The sequence below is a fragment of the Bos javanicus genome, chromosome 16, assembly GCF_032452875.1.
Source record: "Bos javanicus breed banteng chromosome 16, ARS-OSU_banteng_1.0, whole genome shotgun sequence".
Taxonomy (NCBI): Eukaryota; Metazoa; Chordata; class Mammalia; order Artiodactyla; family Bovidae; genus Bos; species Bos javanicus.
The window spans coordinates 5,363,279-5,387,846 of NC_083883.1; the positions used below are offsets into that span (position 1 = coordinate 5,363,279).

Sequence of the window (24,568 nt, forward strand, 5' to 3'; positions counted from 1 at the left end):
AGTATTCTTGCCTAGAAAATTCCATGGACTTAGGAGCCTGGTAGGCTACAGTCCATGGGGTTGCAAAGAGTCGGACATGACTGAGCGACTTCACTTCACTTTAAGAGACCTGGTGGCTCAAAAGGTAAAGCATCTGCCCGCAATGTGGGAGACCTCGGTTCGATTCTTAGGTCGGGAAGATCCCCTGGAGAAGGAAATGGCAAGCCACTCCAGTACTCTTGCCTGGAAAAATCCCATGAATGGAGGAGCCTGGTAGACTACAGTCCACAGGGTTACAAAGAGTCAGACATGACTGAGCAACTTCACTTTCTAACACTTTTCTTGCTTTCTTTTGGGAGACCTACTATGGAGGAATATTAAATGTGGATTTTGAGCAACTCACTGCCTTCCTTTGAGCCTCCATTTCTTTATCTAGAAAATGAAGGTGGGGCTGGATGATCCCTGGCTTGCTCTCCTGCATACAGGTCACGCAGTGAGCCCGCCTAGCATCAGAGCTGCCTGGCAGAGCAGTCCCTCAGGACCCAGATGCTCTGAGGTTGTGTCCAGGGGTCCAGGTGCTCAGGCCGTTGGCTGTGAGGCATCCTGGGAGGAACTTCAGGCTCCAGTCAGAAGCCCGGGCTGTCAGAAGCTCCAGTCAGAAGGTCCTGGCTTGGTGCTTCCTAGCTCGGGCCTCGGTCCTCTTGTGGATGAAGTGGGGGTGGTGCCCACCTTCCCCTCTTCCATGGAGTCCCTGAGGCCCTGCAGAAACCATGGCCATGCGGGTGTCTATAGAGCCCCTCATGCGAGACCTGGAAGAGTTCTGGTCAGAGGGTTCCCTGGCTTCATCCCTGGAGGCTGTCCATAGCTCAGTTCCCAGGGTCCCCACCTCCAGGTGTGGCGACCTCCTGGGCCCCCAGGGGACTCAGATTGTCTCCACGCCTTTCTGGAAAGTTCCTCCTGACCCCCACTGGCCCCCACACCTCAGGTCTGTCACAGGCTCATCAGAACACAAACAACAGCATCCGCAGTGGAAGTGGAGTGTGAGACTTGTGACAGGTGCAAAGGAAGTGTGGGTGGCAGGGTTCTGCGCCCCCACATCCCCGAGCAGCTGCTCTTGTGATTTCCGCCAACCACCCTTGACCAAATTGTGGAGGGCAGCCGTGAGGCTCGGGTCCAGGCTGTCCTGTCAGCCTCTCTCCTTGGAGGCCTCCTCCCAACCACATGGCTGCCCACGGCTGGGCTCCGACATGTGCTGGGCTTGAGGCCTGGGATGCCTTGCAGGGAGAGAGAATAAGTGAATGAATGAAATGTGTGTGTGAGAGACTGTAGGTGTGACCCTGAGGGGTGTGATGGATGAGCATGAGTGGTGTGTGACTGGGATATGTGCCTGGGTGATAGCAAAGAGTGACACAGGAGTGTTTTATGTGTGATGTTAGTGTGTGTGTGTGTGTGTGTGTGTGTGATGTGTGACTGTATGTGTGGTTGTGAATGTGTGTAGTTGTGAGTGTGTGGTTGTGAGTGTGTGTTATGTTGTATGTGGTATGTGATTATGTGTGGTGTGTGGTTGTGAATGTGTGAGTGGGTGGTATGTGGTTGTGTGGGATATGCGATTGTGTGTGGTGTATGGTTGTGTGAGTATGGTATGTAGTTGTGTGTGGTTTGTGATTGTGTGTGATGCATGGTTGTGGCTGTGTGTGAGTGTGTGGTTGTGTGTATGTGTGGTTGTGAGTGTGAAAGTGAGCAGTGTGGGGTTGTGAATGTGTGAGTGTGTGGTTGTGTGTGGTATGTGATTGTGTGTGGTGTATGGTTATGAGTGTGACTGTGTAGCATGTGGTTGTGTGTGGTATGTGTGTATGTATGTGTATGTGAATGTGTGAGTGTGTGGTTGTGAGTGTGAAAGTGAGTAGTGTGTGGTTGTGAGTTTGTGGTTGTGAATGTGTGTGTGTGTGGTTGTGTGTGGTATGTGATTGTGTGGGGTGTGTGGTTGTGGCTCTGAGTGTGTGGTTGTGTGGTTGTATATGGTATGTGATTGTGTGTGGTGTGTGGTTGTGAGTGTATGGTTGTGAGTGTGAGTGTATAGTATATGGCTGTGTGGTATATGTGTGTGTATGTGTGGTTGTGAGTGTGAAAGTGAGTAGTGTGTGGTTGTGAGTGTGTGGTCATGAGCGTGTGAGTGCGTGGGTGCCTGGTTGTGAGTGTGAGTGTGAGTGTGACTGTGCCCTGCATGTGAGTGTGTGTCCATGAAGATGACAGCTCAGCTGGCCTGTGGCTGGGCCTGCCGGGCAGCATGGGGATGTGCGAGATGAGAGTGTCACCTCATGTGTGGCCCAAACAACGTCACACTGGGTTGTTAAAAGCAAGTCTTAGGGATCTGAGGATGGCTAGGGAGGAGGTGTGGAGAAGGCAATGGCACCCCACTCCAGTACTCTTGCCTGGAAAATCCCATGGGTGGAGGAGCCTGGTAGGCTGCAGTCCATGGGGTCGCTAAGAGTCGGACATGACTGAGCGACTTCACTTTCACGTTTCACTTTCATGCATTGGAGAAGGAAATGGCAACCCACTCCAGTGTTCTTGCCTGGAGAATCCCAGGGACGGGGGAGCCTGGTGGGCTTCTGTCTATGGGGTCGCACAGAGTCGGACACGACTGAAGCGACTTAGCAGCAGCAGCAGCAGCAGCTTCACACATTTAAACAAAGACTTTTGGCTCTAGTAAGGGTGGATTCATGGGGTTGCAGAGAGTTGAACATGACTGAGTGACTGAACTGAACTGAAGGGTGGATTGGCTGCTGGTTTCCTTATCTGCCTTAGGAGAGGTTTATAAGCTTCTAGAACTCCTCAAATTTTACAGCCTATCTTCCTTCCCTTCTGGCTTCAGCTTCCTGGCTAGATGGGGGCCGTTGGTCTCAGTCTTACGTCTTCTCTCTCAGTATGCCTGTCTACTTAGATATCTAGTGTTTCTGATATGATTTATTATTTTGCTGTACAGGCTCCATAGCAGAATTATTTCATAGAAGTGTGGGGACAGGGGAACTGTACCTGTTTCTCTGCCTTGGGGACCAGCTTCACAGACCACATCATGCAGGTCCTCTCTGCTGTTTAGGGGAGATGCCCTGTCCTGAGTTTTGGGAAAGACTTGGACAAATTTTATCTATCTATCTATCTATAAAATTATATAGCCACTATCTATAGCTAAGTTGTAAAGCTATATATATGTATATATATAGTGCTAATATTAATAAATATTAGCTGTATACACACACACATATATACATACATACATATATACATATATAGTTTTTGGCTTCCCTGGTAGCTCAGCTGGTAAAGAATCCAATGGCAACGCAGGAGACCCCGGTTCTATTCCTGGGTTAGGAAGATCCCCTGGAGAAGGGATAGGCTACCCACTCCAGTCTTTTTTGGTTTCCCTGGTGGCTTAGTGGGTAAAGAATCTGCCTGCAATGAGGGAAACCTGGGTTCAATCCCTGGGTTGGGAATATTCCCTGGAGGAGGGCATGACAACACACTCCAGTATTCTTGCCTGGAGAATCCCCGTGGACAGAGGAGCCTGGCGGGCTACAGTCCATGGGGTCACAAAGAGTCAGACACGACTGAGCGACTAAGCACAGAATGTGTATAGTTTTACAAACAGAAATCAACTGCTATAAACAGATTCTCAACCACTATTAGGAGAAGGTGATGGCACCCCACTCCAGTACTCTTGCCTGGAAAATCCCATGGACAGAGGTGCCTGGTAGGCTGCAGTCCATGGGGTCGCTAAGAGTTGGACACGACTGAGTGACTTCACTGTCACTTTCATGAATTGGAGAAGGAAATGGCAACCCACTCCAGTGTTCTTGCCTGGGGAATCCCAGGGACAGGGGAGCCTGGTGGGCTGCCGTCTATGGGGTCGCACAGAGTCGGACACAACTGAAGTGACTTAGCAGCAGCAGCAACCACTATTAGGACTTTGTAATGCATAATCATTATTATATAATGGATTTTTAAAAGAAAAAATTCAAGATGATTCAAGAACTTGAGGAAGATTCTCTTGCCGTCAGAAATACTGAAGTAGTTCTCTGAGTGGTTGCTGGACACTGTGGTTTTATGGTTTATCATCATCAATCCCACAGTTGATTGTTATCCCCCTGTATTGGGCTGTCTAGTGTGCCTCCAAAATTCATGTCCATCTGGAACCTCAGAATATGACCTTAAATATTTAAAAACAGGAATTTTACAGATGTAATTCACTAGAATGAGGTCAAACCAGATTACAGTGGGCTCTCAATCCAATAACTGATGTCCTTGTAGGAAGGTATGTGAAGACAGAGGAACACACAGGGAGAAGGCCAGGTGATGATGGAGGGAGAGAGTGGAGAGATGCCACTGCAAGCCAAGGATTGCTGGCAACCACCAGAAACCAGGAGAGAGACATGAGCAGATTCTCCTTCAGAGCCCCCAGAAGGAACTGACCCTGCTGACACCTAGATTTCAGACTTCTAGACTCCTGAATGGTGAAAAAATAAATTACAGTTGTTTTAAGCCACCCAGTTCATGGCACTTTCTAGAGTAGCCCTAGGAAATTAATATCCCATCCAACCTCCCCTGCAATTTGGTGATTTTTTGTAACTTATTAGCGATCCCGTTGAGGCCATAGACCAGCTTCCTTCTTCATAGAAGGAGCAGGTGGGTTGGGGGCAGGACGTAGTACTAAAGTTGCTGTCGCCTCCTGACAGTGTCAGTTCAGAACAAGAGACGATCGCAGCTTTAGGGATGTTTCTTGGCTTTTGATTCTGGGGACTGGGATAGGCTGCCTGAGCTGAGCACTGGTGTGCAGGATATCGCATTAACACAGAAGTTGTATCTTAGCCCTCTGCCCCAGACATGACTCTCTGGTGGGTCAGAAACCAGCTTCCTGAGGGTAAAACAGCGATAGCTTATGACACACCGTGCAGTTTTAATTCTCCCGAAGTGCTGAGATCTCAGACTGGGGAAGCGCACAGCATGGAAAACATTACGTTCAAGACCAGGCTGTGCCCCACAGTGGGTGGGGTAGAAGGTCAGGAAGGACTCTCTCCCACAGAGAACTCTCCACACACAGACACCCTGAGGAAGAGTCTAGCGGTGACATGAGGGCTTGTAGGATATGACAAGGTTCAGCACCAATACCTCGGAATGGCCTTAGGCAACAAGGGGATCCTTTATCTAATCTCTGCCCCCCAAGAGACTTTGGGTCAACTATTCTAAAGCCCAACACGTATCATCTGGCTGGCTTCTAGTTGATAGTCTGTGGAGGGAGTTTATTCATTTGGTTACCTGAGTTTGGTTACCTGGGCTGTTAATTAACAGCCTCTTGATCTTAGCGGAAAACCCAGGGAGGTATGAGATTTAAGGTCAAGTGCTCCATGGATGCCACACCAAGATATTTTTTAATGTCTAAGAGGAGTGCTGGTTACACCTGCTTTCAGTCTTAATTATCTCCTATAACACAGAGCTTTGGGGTCTTGACCACTGGTATAGACCCCAAACTATCCTTTTGTTGAAGATAATCTTGGTCCCACTCGCAGGCCACCTACTAGCCCCTCTCAGCCCAGCGCTGGAGGTAGGGGAAAGCTGGTTTAGACTTGTGTCCTGGGGTGCCTAGAAGAGCAAACTGCTCTGAAAGCATTGCCTGGGGAACAGACGGTATGGGGACAGATGCAGTCTGAGCCTCCTTGGAGGAAATCATGGTCTTTAATTATTAATTAATTCACATTTTTGATTTGTTAGCAAGTGCCAGCTCATAGATGCTAGTTGAAGTGCAGAGCTTAGAAGGAAAAAAAAAAACAAAAAAACTTAAACCTTAGTTCTTTGGAGATCAGCCCCTCCCTGGCACCATCAAATCCCCCCTTTTTTCTCCCTTTCCACTCAGAACTCTTCACATTCGGGGGTTTTGAGTGTTTGACCATTCTCTTATCCTATTAGGTCTCTGTGAGTGACAGACAGGGAAAGGGGTATCTTCCCTGATGTGGGGCCTGTGAAAGACCAGTCTTATTTACATTTTTCTTCTCCTTCCTATGGAATGCTGTCTCATCTGGAGAGAGGAGGCCCTCCTGTAGGGACAGCAGGTGTCAAATCTTTAGCTTGACACTCGTACATCTCACTTGCTGCCTCTGAGCAAACCTCTCCACCTCTCAGGACCTCGGCTTTCTCACCTGTGAAATGGTAAGAATGTGTTGATGGTGCCTTGTGTGTATGCCTGTGTTACATAATCCCTAAGGCCTCAGGGCTGCAGACCCTTTATGATTTCTCCCAGCAGAGGCAGAGGTCAGTGAGTGTACACGTGAAGAGATGCTGTGGGCTCCAGGGGCTCCTTGATGTTTGCGGAAGGCTGCCGCCTGGGATTGCGGCCTACCTATCCCAGTGTCTAGCAGAGTCCCTGGAATCTAGTGAGTAACCAAATGCACATTTTTAATGAGGGAAAGAAGAAGAGAAGATGGAATGGAGTGGGGATGGAGAGGTGCAGAGATGGGGTGGAAGGGAGGATTCCACTGACATCCCCAAATAAGGGGACAGGGAAGCGCTGAATGGCCCCCTTTCTGCGGTTGTCTCCCCACCCACTCCTTTTCTTTCTGAGAGGCCCCTCTGCGATCTTAATTCTCCTCCACACCTTTAGTTCTCTCGTTCGAATAAGCTGCAGGTGGGAACTCCTCGTACCACCTCACCCCCAATAGGAACAAGTAAGCCAGGCTTGGATGCCACCAAGAAGGGACCAGCATACCCTCTGAGGACAGACAGGAGAAGCCTAGGCGGGGTGTGAGTGCAGGCAGTGGAGCCCCCCGAGCTGAGGGCCCTGAGGATCAGCATGATTCGGAGCGTGATTGCCACGTGCGGAGGGAAGGGGCGCCCAGGGCTCCGTCTAGGCTTCTGTCGGGCCGTTCTGGGTTGCGGCGGAGGCCAGGTTTTTGGCCTGGAGGAGGAAGGTGGTGAAGGCCTCGTCGGCTTCCTCCTTGGACGACTGGGGGGTGACAGGAGAGGAGTCAGTGTTGGGGGCCGCGGCTCCGAGACAGTGGGGGTTGAGGGGAGGGGACGCGCTAAGTGTCCTAAATTCACGATCTTGTCGTAAGCAGCTCGAGCCTGTGTCCGCCCACCCTCCTCACCCCAGCCGCCACACTCACCTTGAGGGACTGATCGTGAGAAACGGAAAACTGCAGCTTCTAAAAATACCTGCCTCGGTCTCACTACCTCCTTCCAACACGTGGAGTGGAACCACCTCTGGGGCCCTGAGCCCGTCCCCGGAAGCCCTGCCCACAGTCGTGGCCAAGGTGACCCAGGCTGGCATTAGCCACAGAGGTTCACAGCTTCTTCCTCTACCGGCTCAGAGACACACCACCAGCCTGGAGGGGATGGCTGTCTCCCAGACCGACCTGTTGCCCTCACTGTTCCAGATGCTGGGGTCTCTACTGTGGCCAGGGGGTGTGGACGTGATAATAAGCATCAGTGATAATAAGCAGAGAGGTTAACCTGTGACCCAAAGGCAGGTAGGATTTCAACTCACGTGGATCTTGGTTGGGGTGGGAAGGGGCCCCCCATGAGCAAAGTCTTCCAGGCCCAGCAAAAATGCCGGTCCCCAAAAATCCTCCAGTGAGGGTGCTGAGCTAAGTCTGTGAGTCCCATGGCCCGGGAAGAGCACCTCTCTGATCCCCAGGGAATGCCATTTGACCTGCCCACCCTGTGGCCAGAATCTTTAATGCGGCCACTGTCCTCACCACCCCCTAGTCCCCTCCCCACGCCCCTGCACCACCTCCCTCCCTCCTCCTGTTGATAGCCCATCAGTGCAGCTCACCTCCTGCCTGGATTTCAGCCACATCAACCCCGCAGCCAGAAAGACACACCCCTTCCCTGCCCTGGCACCAGCCCTCAGCGGAGACGACTTCTCCCCGTGTCTAACTGCAGGCTTTGCTGCCTTTCCTCATCACCCTCAAGAGGCCTCCTTCTCCCTCCTTGGCCTCACCCGCTTTGCCTTCTTGGGTTCTTTGCTCTCCACGGTGTCCTCGGTAGCGGTGGCAAACTCTGTGTGAAGAGCAGGAGAGGGGGGATCAGCTCTCCCTGGCCCCCCATTCCTGCTCCAGAGGCAGAGTCGGGGCTCATGCTTGTCCCCGGGGCCTGGGCAGTCCTCCAGGGAGGGACATACCATCCTTCCCTCCGAGAGACGTCTCTTGGGCCTCTGGAGAGGCTCCCATGTTGTCACGTCCTTCAAAATCCCTGGAGTTCTCAAAGTCCGACATGCTGATATCTGTCCGGTAGCTCCTGATTGAAATCCGGTCTGTCGGGGAGAGAGGGGGGTTGGTGCAGGGCTGGGGGCGGAAGGTCCCCGAGGGATCCCTGCAGGAGGGCTGGAGCGGGGCGGGGTCTCTGACGGCTGTCTCTGATGAGGACCCGAGGCAGAATGAAAATGACCCGAGCCTCCCCGCCAGGTCCTGTCCACAGAAACCTAGACCCAGCAGCCCCTGGCCTCTGCTCATCACTCTGGGACCTTCCAGAGCACAGGATCTCGTTTTGCCCTCGCACCAGCCCTTGGAAGTGATTATCCTCATCTCTGTCTTGAGCCGTATGGACACCAGAGGTATGAAGGGGATGCCCAGCGCCACCCAGCTGACCGGTCCTCACCCCCAGGCTGGAAGCCCAGGTTTCCAGGACCCTGCCCTCCTCTTCCCGGAGCCCCTCCCTGTGAGCTTAGATCCCCTAGCGACTGAAGATGCGCTTCCAGAGTCGGCATTTGGACGGCAGCACCTAAGGGAAGTTTCGGGCACGTGTGCATTGGTTGTCCCCCGCCTCACTTTGCCCGGACCCTTCCTCTGAGCGGATGAGAGAGGATGGACCCCGGCAGACCCCTTGGAGCTGTGGGGCCAGGACTGAGGGCTGGAGGTTGCAGGCGGTGGGCAGGCAGCGCCCTGGGACTCACCGACGTTCTTCCTGTGCCGGGCTCGGACCACCCCGATCGCCACGACCCCTGCGACCAGGACCAGGGCCAGGGGCACCAGGGTGGAGACCAGTGCTTTGGAGCTCCCGCTGTATCCTGTAGGGCTGGGGGAAGGGTTAACTTAGTCCCTGCAGGGGACACTGGGGGTCCCAGGAGGGGCTGGCAGGTTGGGTCCAGCCAACCAGATTTATCCACTCCCTCCTCCGGATACAGCCCCCCAAGCTCCGTCCTTCTAAGAAGCCCTCTCAGACAGGACAAAAGCGAGCACTGGGCCTTCCCTGCATCCCAGGACTGGGAGATGGAGCTGAATGGTGGACCGAGCTCTGGCCTCAGAAGGGCAGAGACCACAGGCCAAGGTGGCGTGGGTGCACCCACTGTCAAGAGGTGGACGGGCTCTCTTCCTGGGACCTGGTGACCCAGCCTCAGGTCCTTGGACTCTCGAATGTTCTCCAGGTGGGGGTCCCCAGACCCCTCCTCACCGGCCAGGATCTGCAGGTGCTCCGGGTCCACCAGCAGCGTCCTTCACACTTTCCTTTGCGAAAAAGCTGGGGTCCAGAAGGGCTTTGTTCTGGATCTCCCCGGCCCTCGACTGTATTGCCGCCCCCACAGGGGCAGCTTTCACTTGCTTGGCGCCTTGGGACCCTGGGGAGAGCAGAGAGGGGCTTGAGTTTAGGGAGTCTGCAGAGCGGGACTTCATTAGAAATCCCAGGATCTTGGGGAGATCTCACGCCTTTTCGGACAGGGTCTCAGAGAACACCAGAAGCAGGGGAGTTACACTCTTCTCCAGCCTGTCACAGACAACCTCTGCCCTATTCATACCAACTTCACTTCCATTGTAAGGCTGCGTGCCTAGATCCAGCTGTGCACAAGGGCTGACAGGGAGATTCTTCACAGGGTTTGCCCAGGGCCTCTTGACTACAAGGAAATGGCAATCTACTCCAGTATTCTTGCCTGGAAAATCCCATGGACGGAGGAGCCTGGTGGGCTACAGTCCATGGGGTTGCAAAGAGTCGGTGGCAGCTTAGCAAGCGGTCCCTTCAGTGAGCCTGACAACTGGAAGCTGCCATAACCTCATTTCTAGAGGCACTAAACATACTCCTTGGGCTTCCCTGGTGGCTCAACGGTAAAGTATCTGCCTGCCAATGCAGGAGACACCTGTTCAATCCCTGATCTCTAGTGCCTGCTTCCCAGGTGGCACTAGCAGTAAAGAACCCGGCTGCCAGTGCAGAAGACATAAGACATCCACGTTCAATCCCTGTGTTGGGAAGATCCCCTGGAGGAGGGCATGACAACCCACTCCACTATTCTTTCCTGGAGAATCCCGTGGACAGAGGAGCCTGGCGGGCTACAGTCCATGGGGTCACAAAGAGTTGAACACGACTTAACCACTGAGCATGCACGCACACAAAAATATCCTCTCGTTAGGGATAAGACATTTCATGGGATATTTTTAGAAGCAGTTTGAAATGCAATCTTACTGGAAGAGATTGCCCGGATTTTCCTTACCAGACCTTGTGCATGAAGGTTATCTGGCTCTCTGGAGCCGACTCTGGCAGAATATGGTATAACAGTGACTTAGACATGTCTACATGTAGAAGACCTCTCCATATAGGACTGGCTACATGGTGGTCAGAAGGGGTGACTATGGGATTTGTCTTGAGACTGAGGTTAACTGACAAATGCACTATTTTTTATGAATCTGTATGTTTATTTGGGATGCCCTTTTTGGAAGGATAAATGAGACCAGGAAGGGGCATAAGGCCTCCCCCGGCCCCTGCCTCTTACAGCCAAACCTGGGGCCACCCTTGATGGAGATGTTCTCAGGCAATTTTCTCTGGAGTCCCCTGGGGCATGCGGGCCTGGCCCTCGTAGACTCACCCTTCACCCTGCTCTCCACTGCCACGTAGACAGCCGCCGTCTCCCCGTATCGGGGGCCCTCCTTCACTCCACACCAGTACCAGCCTTCATCCTCCTTGGTGACTGTGTCCAGGTTCAGGGAGACGACCTGGCTGTTCTGGTCACAGCTCACAAAGGCCTGGCTGGGGCCGTCGTTCTGGGTGGGCAGGGCGCTGCAGCCTCTGTTGCTCCACTTACACCAGTACTTCTCAAAGGAGTAGAATTTGCAGGGGAAGTGGCAGGAGAGCTTTAAGGGCTCTCCCAGCCAAGCCGTGACGTTCTTGGGTACCTTGAGGCTTGGTTCTCCTGGAGCAGGGAGGGAGAAACAGGTGCAGAAGTTGGCCCCAGTGATGCTGCGGGCATGTGACTGGGGGCCGGGGTGGGGGTGCTTCGTCCACAGTCCGGTTCCTTTTTGGACAGCATGCTAAATAAATACACTATACTGAACAAAAAGCACTTACAATTATGTGACCATGTAATAGATTACTGGTGTCCACTATGAGTCCTTCCAGTCTATCACAGACCACGGGCCTTGCCAAGGGCTTCTGTGTGTTTCCTTGCTGCTATCTGCTCTCCTGGACTCAGTACTATGGTGCTGGAGAAGACTCTTGAGAGTCCTTTAGCCAGCAGGATGAAACCAGTCAATCCTAAAGGAAATCAACTCTGAATGCCCATTGGAAGGACTGATGCTAAAGCTGAAGCTCCAGTACTTTGGCCACCTGATGCAAAGAGCTGACTCATTGGAAAAGACCCTGATGTTGAGAAAGATTGAGGGCAGAAGGAGAAGGGGATGACACAGGATAAGATGGTTGGATGGCATCACTGTCTCAATGGACATGAGTTTGAGCAAGCTCCGGGAGTTGCTGATGGACAGGGAAGCCTGGTGTGCAGTAGTCCGTGGGGTCACAATGAACTGGACGTGACTTAGCAACTGAACAACAGCAGCAAGACTCAGTACAAAGAACTGAACTCTGCTTCAGCTGATGCCATACAGACTGTCAAAGAAGCTGATGCTCTTGATCACAGGAGTTGCTATGTGTGGTGGTTTGAAGAGCGTGGGGGCAGGAAAGGGTGTTTGTTGCTGGTATGGACAGGTCGGGGAAGGGTGCTGGTTACGGATGAACGGGTGGGCTCTCTCCAGCAGCTTGGAGGTGGGGGAGGCGGGAGGCAGAGTGGCTGGGGGTGATGCTGAGGTTGACTGGAGGGGTCCCGGAGCTGCCTCCCTTCCCTCTTGCCCAAGTTCAACTCTTACCTTGGACAACCTTGAGCTCCACTGTGGAGATCCAGCGCGTGTCGCCGTCGGTCACGCACCAGTAGAAGCCGGTGTCCTGGTCGGTGAGCTGGTTGAGGATGACGGTGTAGGTGCCGTTGCCCGGCTCGGTGAGCAGCGCCAGCCTGCCCTCGTACTGCTCCTTTATCAGCCCCCGGCTCTCCACCAGCCGCGGGCAGCGGCCGTTTTGAGCCTCTTCCCAGTGACACCAGTACTTCGCGCTGTTGGCATCCTTCGGGTTGTAGGGGCAAGATACGGTCACAGAGCCTCCCGTCACACCTTTCACCACGGAGGGGCTTGCGGGGATTGCCGTCTCTGGAAGCACAGACAAAGATGGGATGGGATAACTCAGAGTGGGCTGGGCAGCCTCCTCCCCGTGGGCTCAGCCAGGGTGGAGAGTGAGGTATAGAGCAATCCCCTTACCGGCCTCAGAAAGTGAAAAAGCCTTTCCGAATGTCACAGAGCCTGGCGCAGGAGCCTTCTCCCCGTCTTCAGGGACCTCCCCCACTATTCCTTCCCCACCTTATTCTGAGCAGAGAACGGAAGGCATTTAAAGAGTGACCATCAGCCTTTCACCTTGGGCTTCTTATAAAATATCCCTCTAGATAGTTTTTGTCTTTTTATTATTAGCTCGTCCCACAAGATGGCCAGGTTGGGTTTTTTTTTCTCCAAATTAAGAAAATACATTTAGAACAGTTTGATTTAAAATATATACTATGTAGCACAGATAAATTTAATTATTGAGGGCCGCAAAGGCCATATCCAAGAGAAGCATGGTCTATCTTCAAGAAACTAAAGCTGAGGTTCTGGGAGAGTCCCAGGTGACTGAAAATGCTGAGGGAGGTGGTGAGGACTGAGCTGGAAGGAGAAAGAAGGACAGGGAATGGGAGCCCCTTATGGGAAAGCCTCAAGTGTAGTGACCACTAACAAGTACTGCTTCAGTTTCTCAAGACGGTAACTCACTACAGAGTGCTCCCAGGGTGGAAAGGGGCAGGGATTCAACCAGATCACGCTGAATAACAAGTAGCCCTAAGAGATGTTGGAGGGGAGATTTTGGAAGCCGGGGCATTGACTTGGGAAAGCTATGAGACCAACACAAGCCAAGGCTTCTTCCACCGGAATGTGATGGTTGAGCTGCCATCCTGCTCTGGGGTCAGGGAGACTCCACGTAGAGTGCTTCCCATGGCTCTTTCAAACCCAGACAGTCGGGATCTTCACTCCCTTCATTCCTAAGGATCAGGGGTGGCCATCAAAGGCCTTTGGTAACAGAGAAGAAGGGTTAAGAGATCACACAAGGCAGAGGCCATCGCGCACAGCCTTGGGGCTCTTGTGCTGCCCCCAGAGCATCTGGTCCAGGGCTTGTCAGTGAGCAGATGCGGTCAATGGACAGAAGCTGTCAGATAGACTCAGAGGGGCCAAGCTGGGCTCTCACTTGCAGACTGCCCACTTCTCCCCTTTCCGCCTCTCAGGTCTCACCTTCATTGACGAAGAGTTGCCAGGCCTGCACAGGCCAGCCGTCCTGGGGCTCACCCTCAGGCTGGGCCCCGCACACGTAGCGCCCTGCGTCCTCTTTCCTCAGGCTGGTAATGTGCACACTGAAGACACCATTGTCCTTGGGCACGGACACGATCCTGCCCTGGAAGTCCTGAGCCTTCTTCCCCAACGTGTTGATGACCACATTGCAAGCTCCCCCATTCTTCTTCTGGCACAGAAATTTGGGCACATTTGCCACCTCGGGGCCCAGGGAACAGTCAAAGGTCACCGAGCTCCTCAAGTCTCCATAAACCAGCTCAGGCTCAGGCTCCAGCACCTGGAGGTCAATGTTGATTTTATCGGCTTTGGCATCGTCCCCAGCCTGGCAGACATACATCCCAGCATCACTGAGCTTGACTCGGTTGATGACAACGCTGAACACTAATGTGTTGGTACCTAGGATACTGATATGTGCTCTGTCTTTATAGCTGTTGCTCACATACCCGGTGGAGTCGACAACTTGGAAACAGTCCTGGATTGTCTTCTTGCACAAGGATTTTCTCTTCTCAGAATTCGCACGCGTGAAAGGGCAGTTGATGGTCACAGTCCTGCCCAGGTCTACAGTGTAGACGTGGGCATGACTTGCCTGTGCAGGATCTGCAGGGTGAAGGGTGGGGAACAAGTTGTGGTTTTCTTTCTTGCATCATAGGATGCTGAGCTGCCTTCCACACGGTTCACTTCCTCAATGTTTCTGATGAGGGCTGGGTATGCTTATCACCCGGAGGGCCCTCTTTCCCAGAGAGACAGTGTCAGAATCTGTCTTCCAAAGCCCAGCTTTTCTGCTGCCCCCTCCAGGAAGCCTTCCCAAGCTGGCACTCATCTCTCCCTGCTCTGTTCTCTCTCGATACTTGTGCCTGTGTCATTTGTTACATCCAATCTTATGGTCTTTGGATAAGAACTGATCATTTAATTTATGCAGAGACTTCTGAGGGACTACTGGAGATCAGGTAAGAGAATACATGTTAAAAGAAGTCTGGTGGCCCAAGGTCTTGATGTGAAGGGTGCTCTAACAGCAGAACTTAAGGATGCCTACAAATCTCCCCTTGCTCCTGGACCTCTGGTCCCACCTGCAACAAATATGAGGAGAGAACTTGTTCTCTTCACACTCTTCTAAGCTAGAGCTTTAGTAAAACCAGAACCGTGTCAGGCCCTTAAGACCTAGAGTGGCCCATCCGCCCTCCACCTGTCCAAGTAGGTCCCATCTGTCTCATTCCCACCTTCTACTGTGCAAATGGAAGGCTCTGGATGGACCCACAGCCTTCCCCATGCCAGGACACCCTGCCCTCTCGGGAAATCCTTCCTCCCTCTCGCTCTCCTCAGAAATCTAAAGAGCCTGAGCCCTTACCTTGGCTGACCTCCAGGCTCACATCGAAGTTAAGGCCACGGCTGCTAATGCCCAGGCCACACTTGTAGCGCCCCGAGTCTTTATGGGTGAGACGGCTGATGTCCACCACAAACGTGCCGCTCTCCGGGAAGTTGGTGAGGTTGGCTCTGCCCACGTAGTCGTCGGAGACGTAGCCCTCCGAGGAGATGAGGGTCGTGCAGCGGCCCTGGGCTCCCTGCCGGCACCAGTACTTGCGCGTGTGCCGGTTGACGGAGGTGGGCGGGTAGTAGCACTTGATGGACACTGAGCGGCCTTCCACGCTGGTCACCTCCTCGGGACCGAAGATGGGACTCTTCATGGAGACCACTGTGGGGACAGAGACAGGGGCTTTCTGAGGCTGCCGGAGGGAAAGCCTCCTGAGGGGGTCTGGACAGTCCACGCTGAGGAACTTTTCCTCCTGAGACATGTGTCTTCTGTGGGTTAGTTACCAGGCGCTGCAGCCAGGCAATTGCTACATTGCACAATTATTAAACAATTCTAAGGTTTTAATCATAATTCATTAATGATAGCCGCATTAAGAAAACAAATGGCAAACTTATTTAGTGGTCTCCTTGCATGTATACATATATGTATAATATTTCTTGCATATATACATATATTTATATATATTTAAATAGGTATAATATATTTATATATTATATATATTTTATATACATTTAAATATATATTTATATATATTATGTATATTAAATATATATAAATATATGTATATTATATATATATTTAAAACCATCCTTGTGGAGTGCTACATTATTTCATTTGTTGTCTGCTATTTCCCTATATTTCTAAAATACTTTGTAGATTCTTTTCTTCTTTTTTTTCCAGATAAAAATGTCAACAGGCACAAATATAAGTCATTTCTCCCAAACCCCAAAGCAACTCAAGAGTGAGGCTTGGTTCTAGGTCAAGGTCTCGTTTTCCTTATTCCCAGTGAAGACCCTTGGCCAGACGCAAGAGAGTGCCATTTTTAGTCCTGATGCCCCAACGCTGGCCCATCCATCCTCCCTGCAGTGTCTGTGGTCGCTCCCCGTGGGGGTGCAAGCCTTGCCTGGATGTCCCTGGGGACGGGCCGATCCCTGGGCCCAGGGGACTAGGATGGAGCGGGCCGGGGCCTGGTTGACGCACCTGGGAAGATGGCCAGCAGGCAGGCGAGGAACAGGCGCGACATCGCTGGGGGCTCCCGCGGGTCTCTGCCGCCAGCCACCGTCCTGTGTGGTTGCTGAAAGACAGTGGCACGAGGGGATGAAACGCCTTTGTTGTCCAAGACTTGCTGACCTTCCGGCCCCTGTAACACCTGTTCAATTCTGCATCTCCAGCAATGGACATAAAACCTATCAAAGAATGAATGGCCCCACCTTTCCCATCACAGCTCAAAGTCCCGTCGTCTCACAATGCCTTTTGTTCTTTAGTAGGGATAGGTAGACTTTCATTTTCTCAGCTAAGTTGCCAGTTCCTTTGTGATAGGGACACACCTGCATCATTTCCTCTGTTTCCCCACCCGTGTGGGGTTGGGAGTAGGCACCGTCCTGGGCAAGATCTGTAAGATCTCAGGAACAGCTCCCCAGATCATTGGTTACTACCAAGAAGTGTCTCCACCTCTCTGCTCCAGCTGCCCTCCCTACATCCCTGGGAGGTGGAGGGGGCTGGCATAATTTATGGCCTGTCACACGAGTAAATAGAGATGCACAGAGGCCGCGTGGTCGCAACCACTGCCAACAGTCCTCGCACTGCATTCCATGATGTACCTGTGAAAAAATGCACCTCCAGTATCTCATTTAAAGTTGGTATCACTCCTAAGAGGTGGGCATTCTTATCTACACTTGACATAGGAGGAGATGAAAGCTTAAAGGTTAAGGGCTTTCCTCAAGGCCACACAGGGGGATTAAATGTGGGGATAGGTAGGGTGGGGGTGGAGGTGGTGGGGAAGACTGAACCCTGCTTTATCTGACCCCCAGAGTCCAAGCTCTGAGTCTGTCTCCCTGCCCATATTCCATCTCAAAGGTGAGGTGCTTATCCTTCATGCTTATTCTTGTTATCTGTGGGGTGCTCTTTGCTTTTCAAATGTTGTCATTTACACCACTTCACTGGAACTCTAGAAGTTCCCTTTAAATGAGACAGGACAGATATAATTACAACCACTTCCTGGATAAGAAAAATCAAGATCGTGAGATGCTGAGGCATGTGCCCAGGATTTCCCAGAGACTCCGTTATGGAGTCAGGGTTAAACATGTAGGTGTGACCGCCTCCTGCTTGGTGAGGCTGACAGACAAAGATGGAAAATCCAAGGTGAGGCCACTCAGAGGGTGTTGCACGTGTGGCCCTTGTCACATCTGGGGATACAGCCCAGGGCTGGGGAAGGTTGAGAGTCCCAGGGCCCGGCCTGACCCCTGCCGTCCTCTGGACCCTGACTGCAGCCTGGAGGAGGATGGAAGTGAAGAGGGGAGTCCCCCCTCTCCCATGGACCTTGCCAGGCTTTCAGTTTTGGAACGGACTTGACGATGAGAGGGGGAAAGGAGAAAGCTGTGTTAACATGTGCTGGGCAGTGACGAGCACCCATAAAGATAAGGAGGCTCGAGGCAGCAGGGAGTGCGGGCACCCATCTCCCAGGCCCCCCTTCCTGCCTTGGCCTCGCTCCTGCTCCCAGAGACGCCCTTCGCTAGCTTGAGCCAAAGGCAATAGAGCTGTTTATCTTGGTTCCTTCTTTTCTGTGAGGGAATTTCCCAGCAAAGCACCTCTTTATTTCCTTGTGGAGATAAAGGTATTCTGTTTCTCCAGTTCTTCGGAAGAGTTGGGGGAGCGGGTTTGGGGAGGTAGGGACAAATATGGGTGTCGGGTGGCAGCTTGAGCCTCTCTTGATTCCGGTTAATTGCCCTGGACTTTTCATACCAGGCCAATGATTAACCTCTGGAGTGTGGCCTTAGCCAAATGCCAGCGTCAGCTCCAGCTCGGATGTGCTCAGGACGAAGCTGGCTGCAGGACCACCCAGGTGGACGTGGGACTGACTCCCAGGTGGGAGTGGGGGTCACAGGGCTGGGAAGTCTCTCTTGTCTCTTTGGGATGGGCTCACTGCAGAGTCCCACCACCTGCCATTTGCACTGGGCTTGGGCGCAGTGGCCGGTGGGAGGACACCGTGCCATCTGCTTTAAGGAGCCACAACCAGTAGGGGCTCTCTGGTTCTCGTCTCTGTTCTCCCCTGACATCAGCAAAAATTTCTCTGGACTGCAGTGGGTCTTCCCATAGGATGAGTTGGAGGAGACAATCCCTAGTCTGTACTGGTAACAGCCACTTGCCCTGGCTTGCTGCAGGCAGAGGCCACATTTTCCAAAGACTTCCTCCCCAGGCACCTCTCATTTGGGACATGCTTGGCTAGTGGTGAAGGTCCGTGCAGGGGGAGGATGCTCACATGTGCCCAATAACCCTTTGCATAACCTCCCATCAGGGATGAGATCACCAGGCATGCAGAGCTAGAGGGCAAGTTTTGTGGAAGCTGACCTTGGTAGGAAGCGCACAGTCCATTCCCTGTGGAGACTGGACTATCCCCACACCCCCACATTCTCAGGAGCAGGAAGTCTCTGCTCAAAACTTCACTTAAAGCACAGTTTCTCTGCTCTCAGCTGAAAGACCCTGGGCTTTGCAAATCATTAGAAATCCCTTCCTCTCAAAGTCTTAAAACCATATTTGTTCCCAAACCTGGGAGATTCGGGTGTCAGGGAGGCCCCAGTTCCATGGGGCTGGAGCTGGATTCAAAGGATTTGCTTTAGGAAGGAAAGAGAGAGCATATTATTTACTTGGCACAAGATGCTCTGCTACCTTCTTTGCTTTATGACTTTATCCACCATCATAGTAACCCAAGGGATAGAGAATATCTTCCTGGGAAGATAGGAAATCTAAGGGTTAGAGAGATTCTGGCCCCAAGACTTACAACAGAATGGGATCAAATTGGTACCCTATCACTCCTTGAATGCTCAGAGGGACCTATTCTCCCAGATATACATAGGTTAGTATATCATGCATGAAGGCACCTTTCCTGGCTCTTAAAATAGAAGTTGTATTTTCAGTAGTCAGGCTGGGGTATTCTAGATCATTCTCATTTTACCAAGTTACTGCCCCTCGTATATTCACAATGTATGTCTGCACAGTTGCAGGTTGGGGCTAGGTGTAGGCTCTGCTGAAGAATAGAGTCTGCCGTCTTATAAAATTACTCTAGCTAGCTCGCCTTCAGTCGGAGTGACTGATCTTCGCTCTTGTGGTTGAGAGTCACATGTTTGTCCGTCTCAGTTCAGGCTTTCTCCTCTATCAGAGGGAGAGGGTCTTCTGGACCAGGGCCTGGCTTGGCTGCTGGTGAGCATATGGCCTTCAGTAACTCTGGGCTTGTCACCAGCTTGGCTCACAGCAGAGGGACAGTTAAGGCTCTCACGGTCCTTGGGGCTTTGGAGGGAAGAGAGAGCAGGCACCACGTGGGGCTTGAAGCCATGTTGGAAGTTTCTGGCTCCTGTGAGTGTGAACTTGGGGCAGCAGGGATCTTGGGGCTCAGAGAAGCAGGGAGCAGCCGGCCTGGCTGGGGAAGGGGCTTTCCTCGGCCTGGACTGATGGCCAGGAGAGGCGCTGCTCGAGTCCGTGTGGACCTATCACTCTCTTCTCCCGTGGATGCAGAGGCTGAGCACACACGAGGGCGAGCCTGGAAACCACAGCACCACTAGGGGAGGGAGGGCAGTCCGTGGAGTTTGGAAGGGCCTCAGGCTTGTAATGACAGACAGGGTTGTAAGAGAGGTTATATAGTTTACGTAAGCCCTGGAATATGTGAGAATCTCCAAGCACAGGCAATGTTGGAGAAAAGGCACTGAAGCTCCCGAGAGCAGGGAAATAGAGAGAAAAGCCATAGGTTCCCCAAAGAAGGCGTGAGCTAGGAAGATCCAAGACATACTGGCCCCATCCCTGTCAAAAGTAGGCATGTAAGACTTCAGCAGAAATTCAACATATGGAATCCAAGCTTCATGAAGCTCTGGGAATAAGCCTTGTAGATTTTCAGATGGCCTTTCAACAGAGACTGAGAAGCCCTGTCACTGACTCTATCCCATCCTAGCTTGGTCTGTGGGTGTTTATCTCACCCACCTTACCAGATGGCAAGCTCTGGAAAGCAGGGTCAACTGAGATCCATCTCCCCATCTCCAGAAGGCCTTGCTCTCCAGGGAGTGCCTGGCAAGGACCAGCTGTTCAGAAAAGACCAATCAGATTGGGAATGGTTATCGCCTCATTCCCTCTCTGAGAAGGACAAAGTCAGGGCTGATTTCTCTCACTTTGCCCAATGCCTTCTTTGTTCTGGGTGCTCAAGGGACAGTAGCTCAAGGGAGGGTGGAAGAGACTCAGAGGTCCAGAGTCCTGCTCTGTCACAGGCTACCAGAAGAGCTCTCCCACTTGGGCAAAATGTGCTGGCTCAACTCTCCCATCTGTAAAATGGGTATTGTCGTCCCTGACTCGTCTAGTTGAGGGGCTACCTTGGGATGGGGGACTATGGTTAATATACATAGAGGCATTCCCAATAGTGTAAAGTGCTCTTCCACTGTAAGAGACTGCAATTACCTGTTAGCACAGGAGGTTGAGGGGCTTATGCACTTGACTTTTACGGGTGCCGTGCACTTAGAGAGTAGCACAGTGTACGGACTCCTCAGGTTGGCTGTTGGCTCTCTCACTTGGGGATTGTGTGATTTGGGGCAGACTGTTCAAATCCATTGAGCCCCACTGTTCATCTGTAAACTGGCAATAATTGCATCTAGTCTTGTGAGTCGCCATAAGGATTAAATGAGGCAACATATGTAAAGTCCTAAGTAGGGTATCGGGCTTAAAAATAACAGTCCTTTTCCCACATCCTCTTTAAAGTCAACACAGTCTTCTCTTTTTCCTGTCTCAGAGTGAGAGAACAGACGTCTGTTTGCTGAGCATCCTTCGAAGACTGGGGGTGAGCTGTTCAGATTGGACTGTCACGGCCGGAAGGAGCAGACATGTGCCAGGGACTAGGTTACAAGTGAGGGATTCTGATTATAGCTGGCACAATGGAGTCACTTTCAGGCGCTTTATATCTGTTAACTCATTTAGTCCTCACAGTCACCCTGGGAGGTAGGGTACAATGGGTAAACTCATTTCACAAATGAGACAGTGGAGGTCCAGAGAAGTAAGACGCTTGCCCAAAGTTACACAGCAGGTAAGTGACTGGGATGGGATCCAGATTCAGGCACTCTGGATCAAGCATACAAGATTTTAGTTACAGTGCTGTCCTGCAGAGGGTCTTAAAGTTGAGAGGAAGCAGTCAGAAGGGGCAGAAACAGGAAATCAAGTCTTAGAGGAGAACTTAGTCCAATTCTCTCCTCTCTGCTTTTCATAGGAAAGGTGGTTCCTGTGAAAAGACTCTGTTTGAACTCAGAGGTAGGTGCCAACAGAAGAATTTCTTCCTGAAAATTAATAATGGCTGCTATTTATTCAGCACTTACCATATGTATGGCAGGTTATGTTTGTTTCCTGTAACCAGACACATGGCCTCCAAAACTTCTTTCCAGTCCATCACACTGTGTCAATGCCAGGGTCTTTGGGATTCCCAGCCCCCACCCACCCAGAGAGGGGGCAAGACATAGGTGCGGGGGTCTCTGCTGACCACATGCGTGTGCTACTTTTTAAAAAGTTGTGTATCGTGTTTTTTTAGGTGATGTCAAAATATCCGCATGACCATACCAAAATGACTGTACCCAAATGTTGTCATTTATACCTGCTGGGTGGCCTTACACCACTCACATTAATTCACAATCTCAGTTTCCTCAACTGTAACACAGGTTTATGTTCTTGTGACTCCCTGACTCCCACTGGGTTTGTTTCAGGTAGGAAGAAGATGAAGCTGTGAAAGTCAAGGGTAAGTGTGTTTTCTACCTGGAAGCTGCTGCTATTACACTATTTGTAAAATAAGGCCACAGAGTCCAGAGGTTCTAAGACACAGGCAGAGATAACAGAGCCAGCTGCTCTCCTGGCTCCTGGTTCGTTGCTCTGTCTGCCACATCACCACACCCAAGGGCAGGGAGAGGGATGATGGATGGACAGTTTCAAAACTGGCTCTGAGCATAGACAGCTGCCTTCTACACTAACCCATGAACTGACACATCCCAACTCCAGATGTTCAGGGACTTGTAATTCCTCTCGTGAAGGGGGAAAGCGACAGTGAAGGCTGTGGTGCAAAACAGCGTGGGCCACGTAGGTGGCCTGGGGCAGTGGCGCGCAGTGGGGCTGGTGAGGGATGCAGCTTGCAGAGCAGCTGCGCTTGTGCTGAGCGTCCCCTGGCTGACCTGGGATGCTGTCAGGATAAGAGAGCTGCAGGCTGAGGTCTCCTGGCTGCAGAGGCAGCAGGAGCCTGAGGACTGAAGAATGCTGCCTGCGCCTGGCAGGGGGCTTTGCCTGCCTAACTCACTTTCCTGGGAAGGACTTCATTTTTCCCAGCTTAGCAGGTACAGGATGAAACGGTGATGCACATTATACCTTGGGGTGGCAGGGATCTGTGAGAGCAAAGCGGGGCTGAAGTTGGAAAGATCTCAGGATGTCTTCGAAACCCAGAAAAATGGACTTCGTGTGCCTCCACCAGAAAGCTGAAGGGAGAAATATTCAACGACTAGAAGGGTACCTGCCTTGTACCAGGACCTGCTTAGGCATTATCCTATCCGCGTCGGTCTGATGCTCAATAGTTCTGGAATAACTGAACTGAATTGGAAAACACCAAAACAACTGTTATTTTGCTCTAGAGTTTTCAAAGCGATTTCACACATCTTTTTTCATTTGAATCTCACATCAACCATAAGTGATCGGCCTTAGTTTTATGCCCATTTTGCGCATTAGGAAACAGAGGTTGAGAGAGCAATTAGGTGCCTTGCCTAAGGTCCCAGTTAAATTATGGAGGAATTAGGAGGGAACTCAGAGACAAAATTTTGAGCAGAATGCCATGTGCCAAGCCCAGACATCCCTTCTTCCCACCTGCTGAGTGTTCACCCCTGGTCCTCACTTGTCTCTCTGGGATGCGCCCGGGCTTATGCCCATCAGCTCCCCCATGACACGCTTGGGCACCCAGGCGGTGGCCACGTTCCCCTCATCCCGTTCTTTGGGGATTGGGGGTCGTGCATACAGAGGGCCCTTCCCAGATGGCATCCTTTCGGGGACCCCAGAGCAGCCCCACTTACTTTGAGCTCCTTCCTCCTATCCCGTCAGCTTTGGGAGCACCGCCTGCTGACCAGTCCGCAGCCCTGGCTTTTGTAGAAGCCTCCGGCAGGACGCTGGATGCTGCTGCCAAAACTGAAACTGTGGTGCTTGACCCACACCTGGGCTCTTAAAGGGACACTCTCCCATGGGCATGGCGGCCGGCCAGCGGCACGTGACTCCCACAGAGCCCTTGCTTTCCTTTCCTTTCCGCCTTCCTGCCTGGCTCCACTTGCTTCTCCTTGACCTTGGGGAGACTCTGTTACTTGGGAGTCCCCCATCATTGCATCTGCAGGATGGGAGACAGGGTATCAAGCATGGAGAGCCTGTTCTGTTTGCTTTCCAGCTGCAAGATCTTAGGCAAGTTCCCTTCATTATTTCTTTTTAGCCGGAAAATAGAGAGAGTGATACCAAACCTTCAGGCTGAGGCTAGCACCAGATATTAATGCAGAGTTGATATGCATTTGAAGGGGTACAGGTGGCAGGAATAGCCTCACATCTCCACACACTTGGGGACCCGTCCCCCACTTCCTGGATTAAGTCCACTCTTTCTGCGTCTCCTGCAGAGCCCCTTTCATTTAGTCCCAGAGCCCCCAGGACCCAGGGGACCGTGTTTTTCCCCTCTCACATGCTAGAGGAGCTGGAGGCTTCGGCTGCCCCGGGCTTCCGGGAATGGCAGAGCTCAGGATCTTGCTGGGACCCGGGCTTGGCGCCTCACTCGGCAAAATGAGCGCTGAGCATCTGAGCTGCGGTAGAAGCCTCCCTCCCTGACTCTCTTAGTCCTTGGTGGTTTCCCTGACCTGAACTGGTTAGGACTCCCAGGAGTTCCCCAAACGATCTTCGTCCGAGTCATACAAGTGGAGCCCCGTCCCTGACACTCGTGTGCTCCCCCCACCCCTCACACGCCCACCCCATGCAAGAATCCCACCCAGTCCTACCTGTGCAGGGCTGGCCCAGGCTCTGTCTACAGCGTCCTGCAGGCCGGACCCCAGAAGGGGAAGAAGGAAAGGGGAAATAGAGTCCTGGAAAAAACACAAGGCAGGCAGAACCTGGGTCTTATTTTAGCTAGCCACTCAGCCACAGTGGGCTATCAGCCTGAGGTCATGGGTTTGGATGGTGAGAAAATAAACCTTGTTTTCTATTATGCAGCTTTTTTTTTTTCAGACCTTAAAGCCATAATCTGACTGATGTTAGAAAAACGTTACCTAGTCACTTATATGTAAAGTTGGTCCGATTCAGTGATATCTCGTTCACTTTCCTCCCGATTTAAAACTCAGTCTCATTCTGGGTTGGCTTTCCTTTCTGTCCCCCTGTTGCTGCTCTG

General features: G+C 52.0%; 1 protein-coding gene across 1 annotated transcript; it reads right to left on the minus strand.

Moving 5' to 3' along the window:
- Nucleotides 1–5,690: 5,690 nt before the first annotated feature.
- Nucleotides 5,691–23,363, minus strand: PIGR (polymeric immunoglobulin receptor). Its single transcript, XM_061382063.1, has 11 exons — nt 23,229–23,363; nt 16,147–16,240; nt 14,983–15,327; nt 13,581–14,234; nt 12,087–12,419; nt 10,817–11,140; nt 9,418–9,580; nt 8,921–9,042; nt 8,150–8,281; nt 7,970–8,028; nt 5,691–6,973 (listed from the first exon to the last, which is right to left on the minus strand). The coding sequence occupies exons 2-11, from the start codon at nt 16,187–16,189 to the stop codon at nt 6,875–6,877; spliced, it is 2,274 nt and encodes a 757-aa protein (XP_061238047.1). The 5' UTR covers nt 16,190–16,240; nt 23,229–23,363; the 3' UTR covers nt 5,691–6,874.
- Between the last annotated feature and the right edge of the window lie 1,205 nt (nt 23,364–24,568).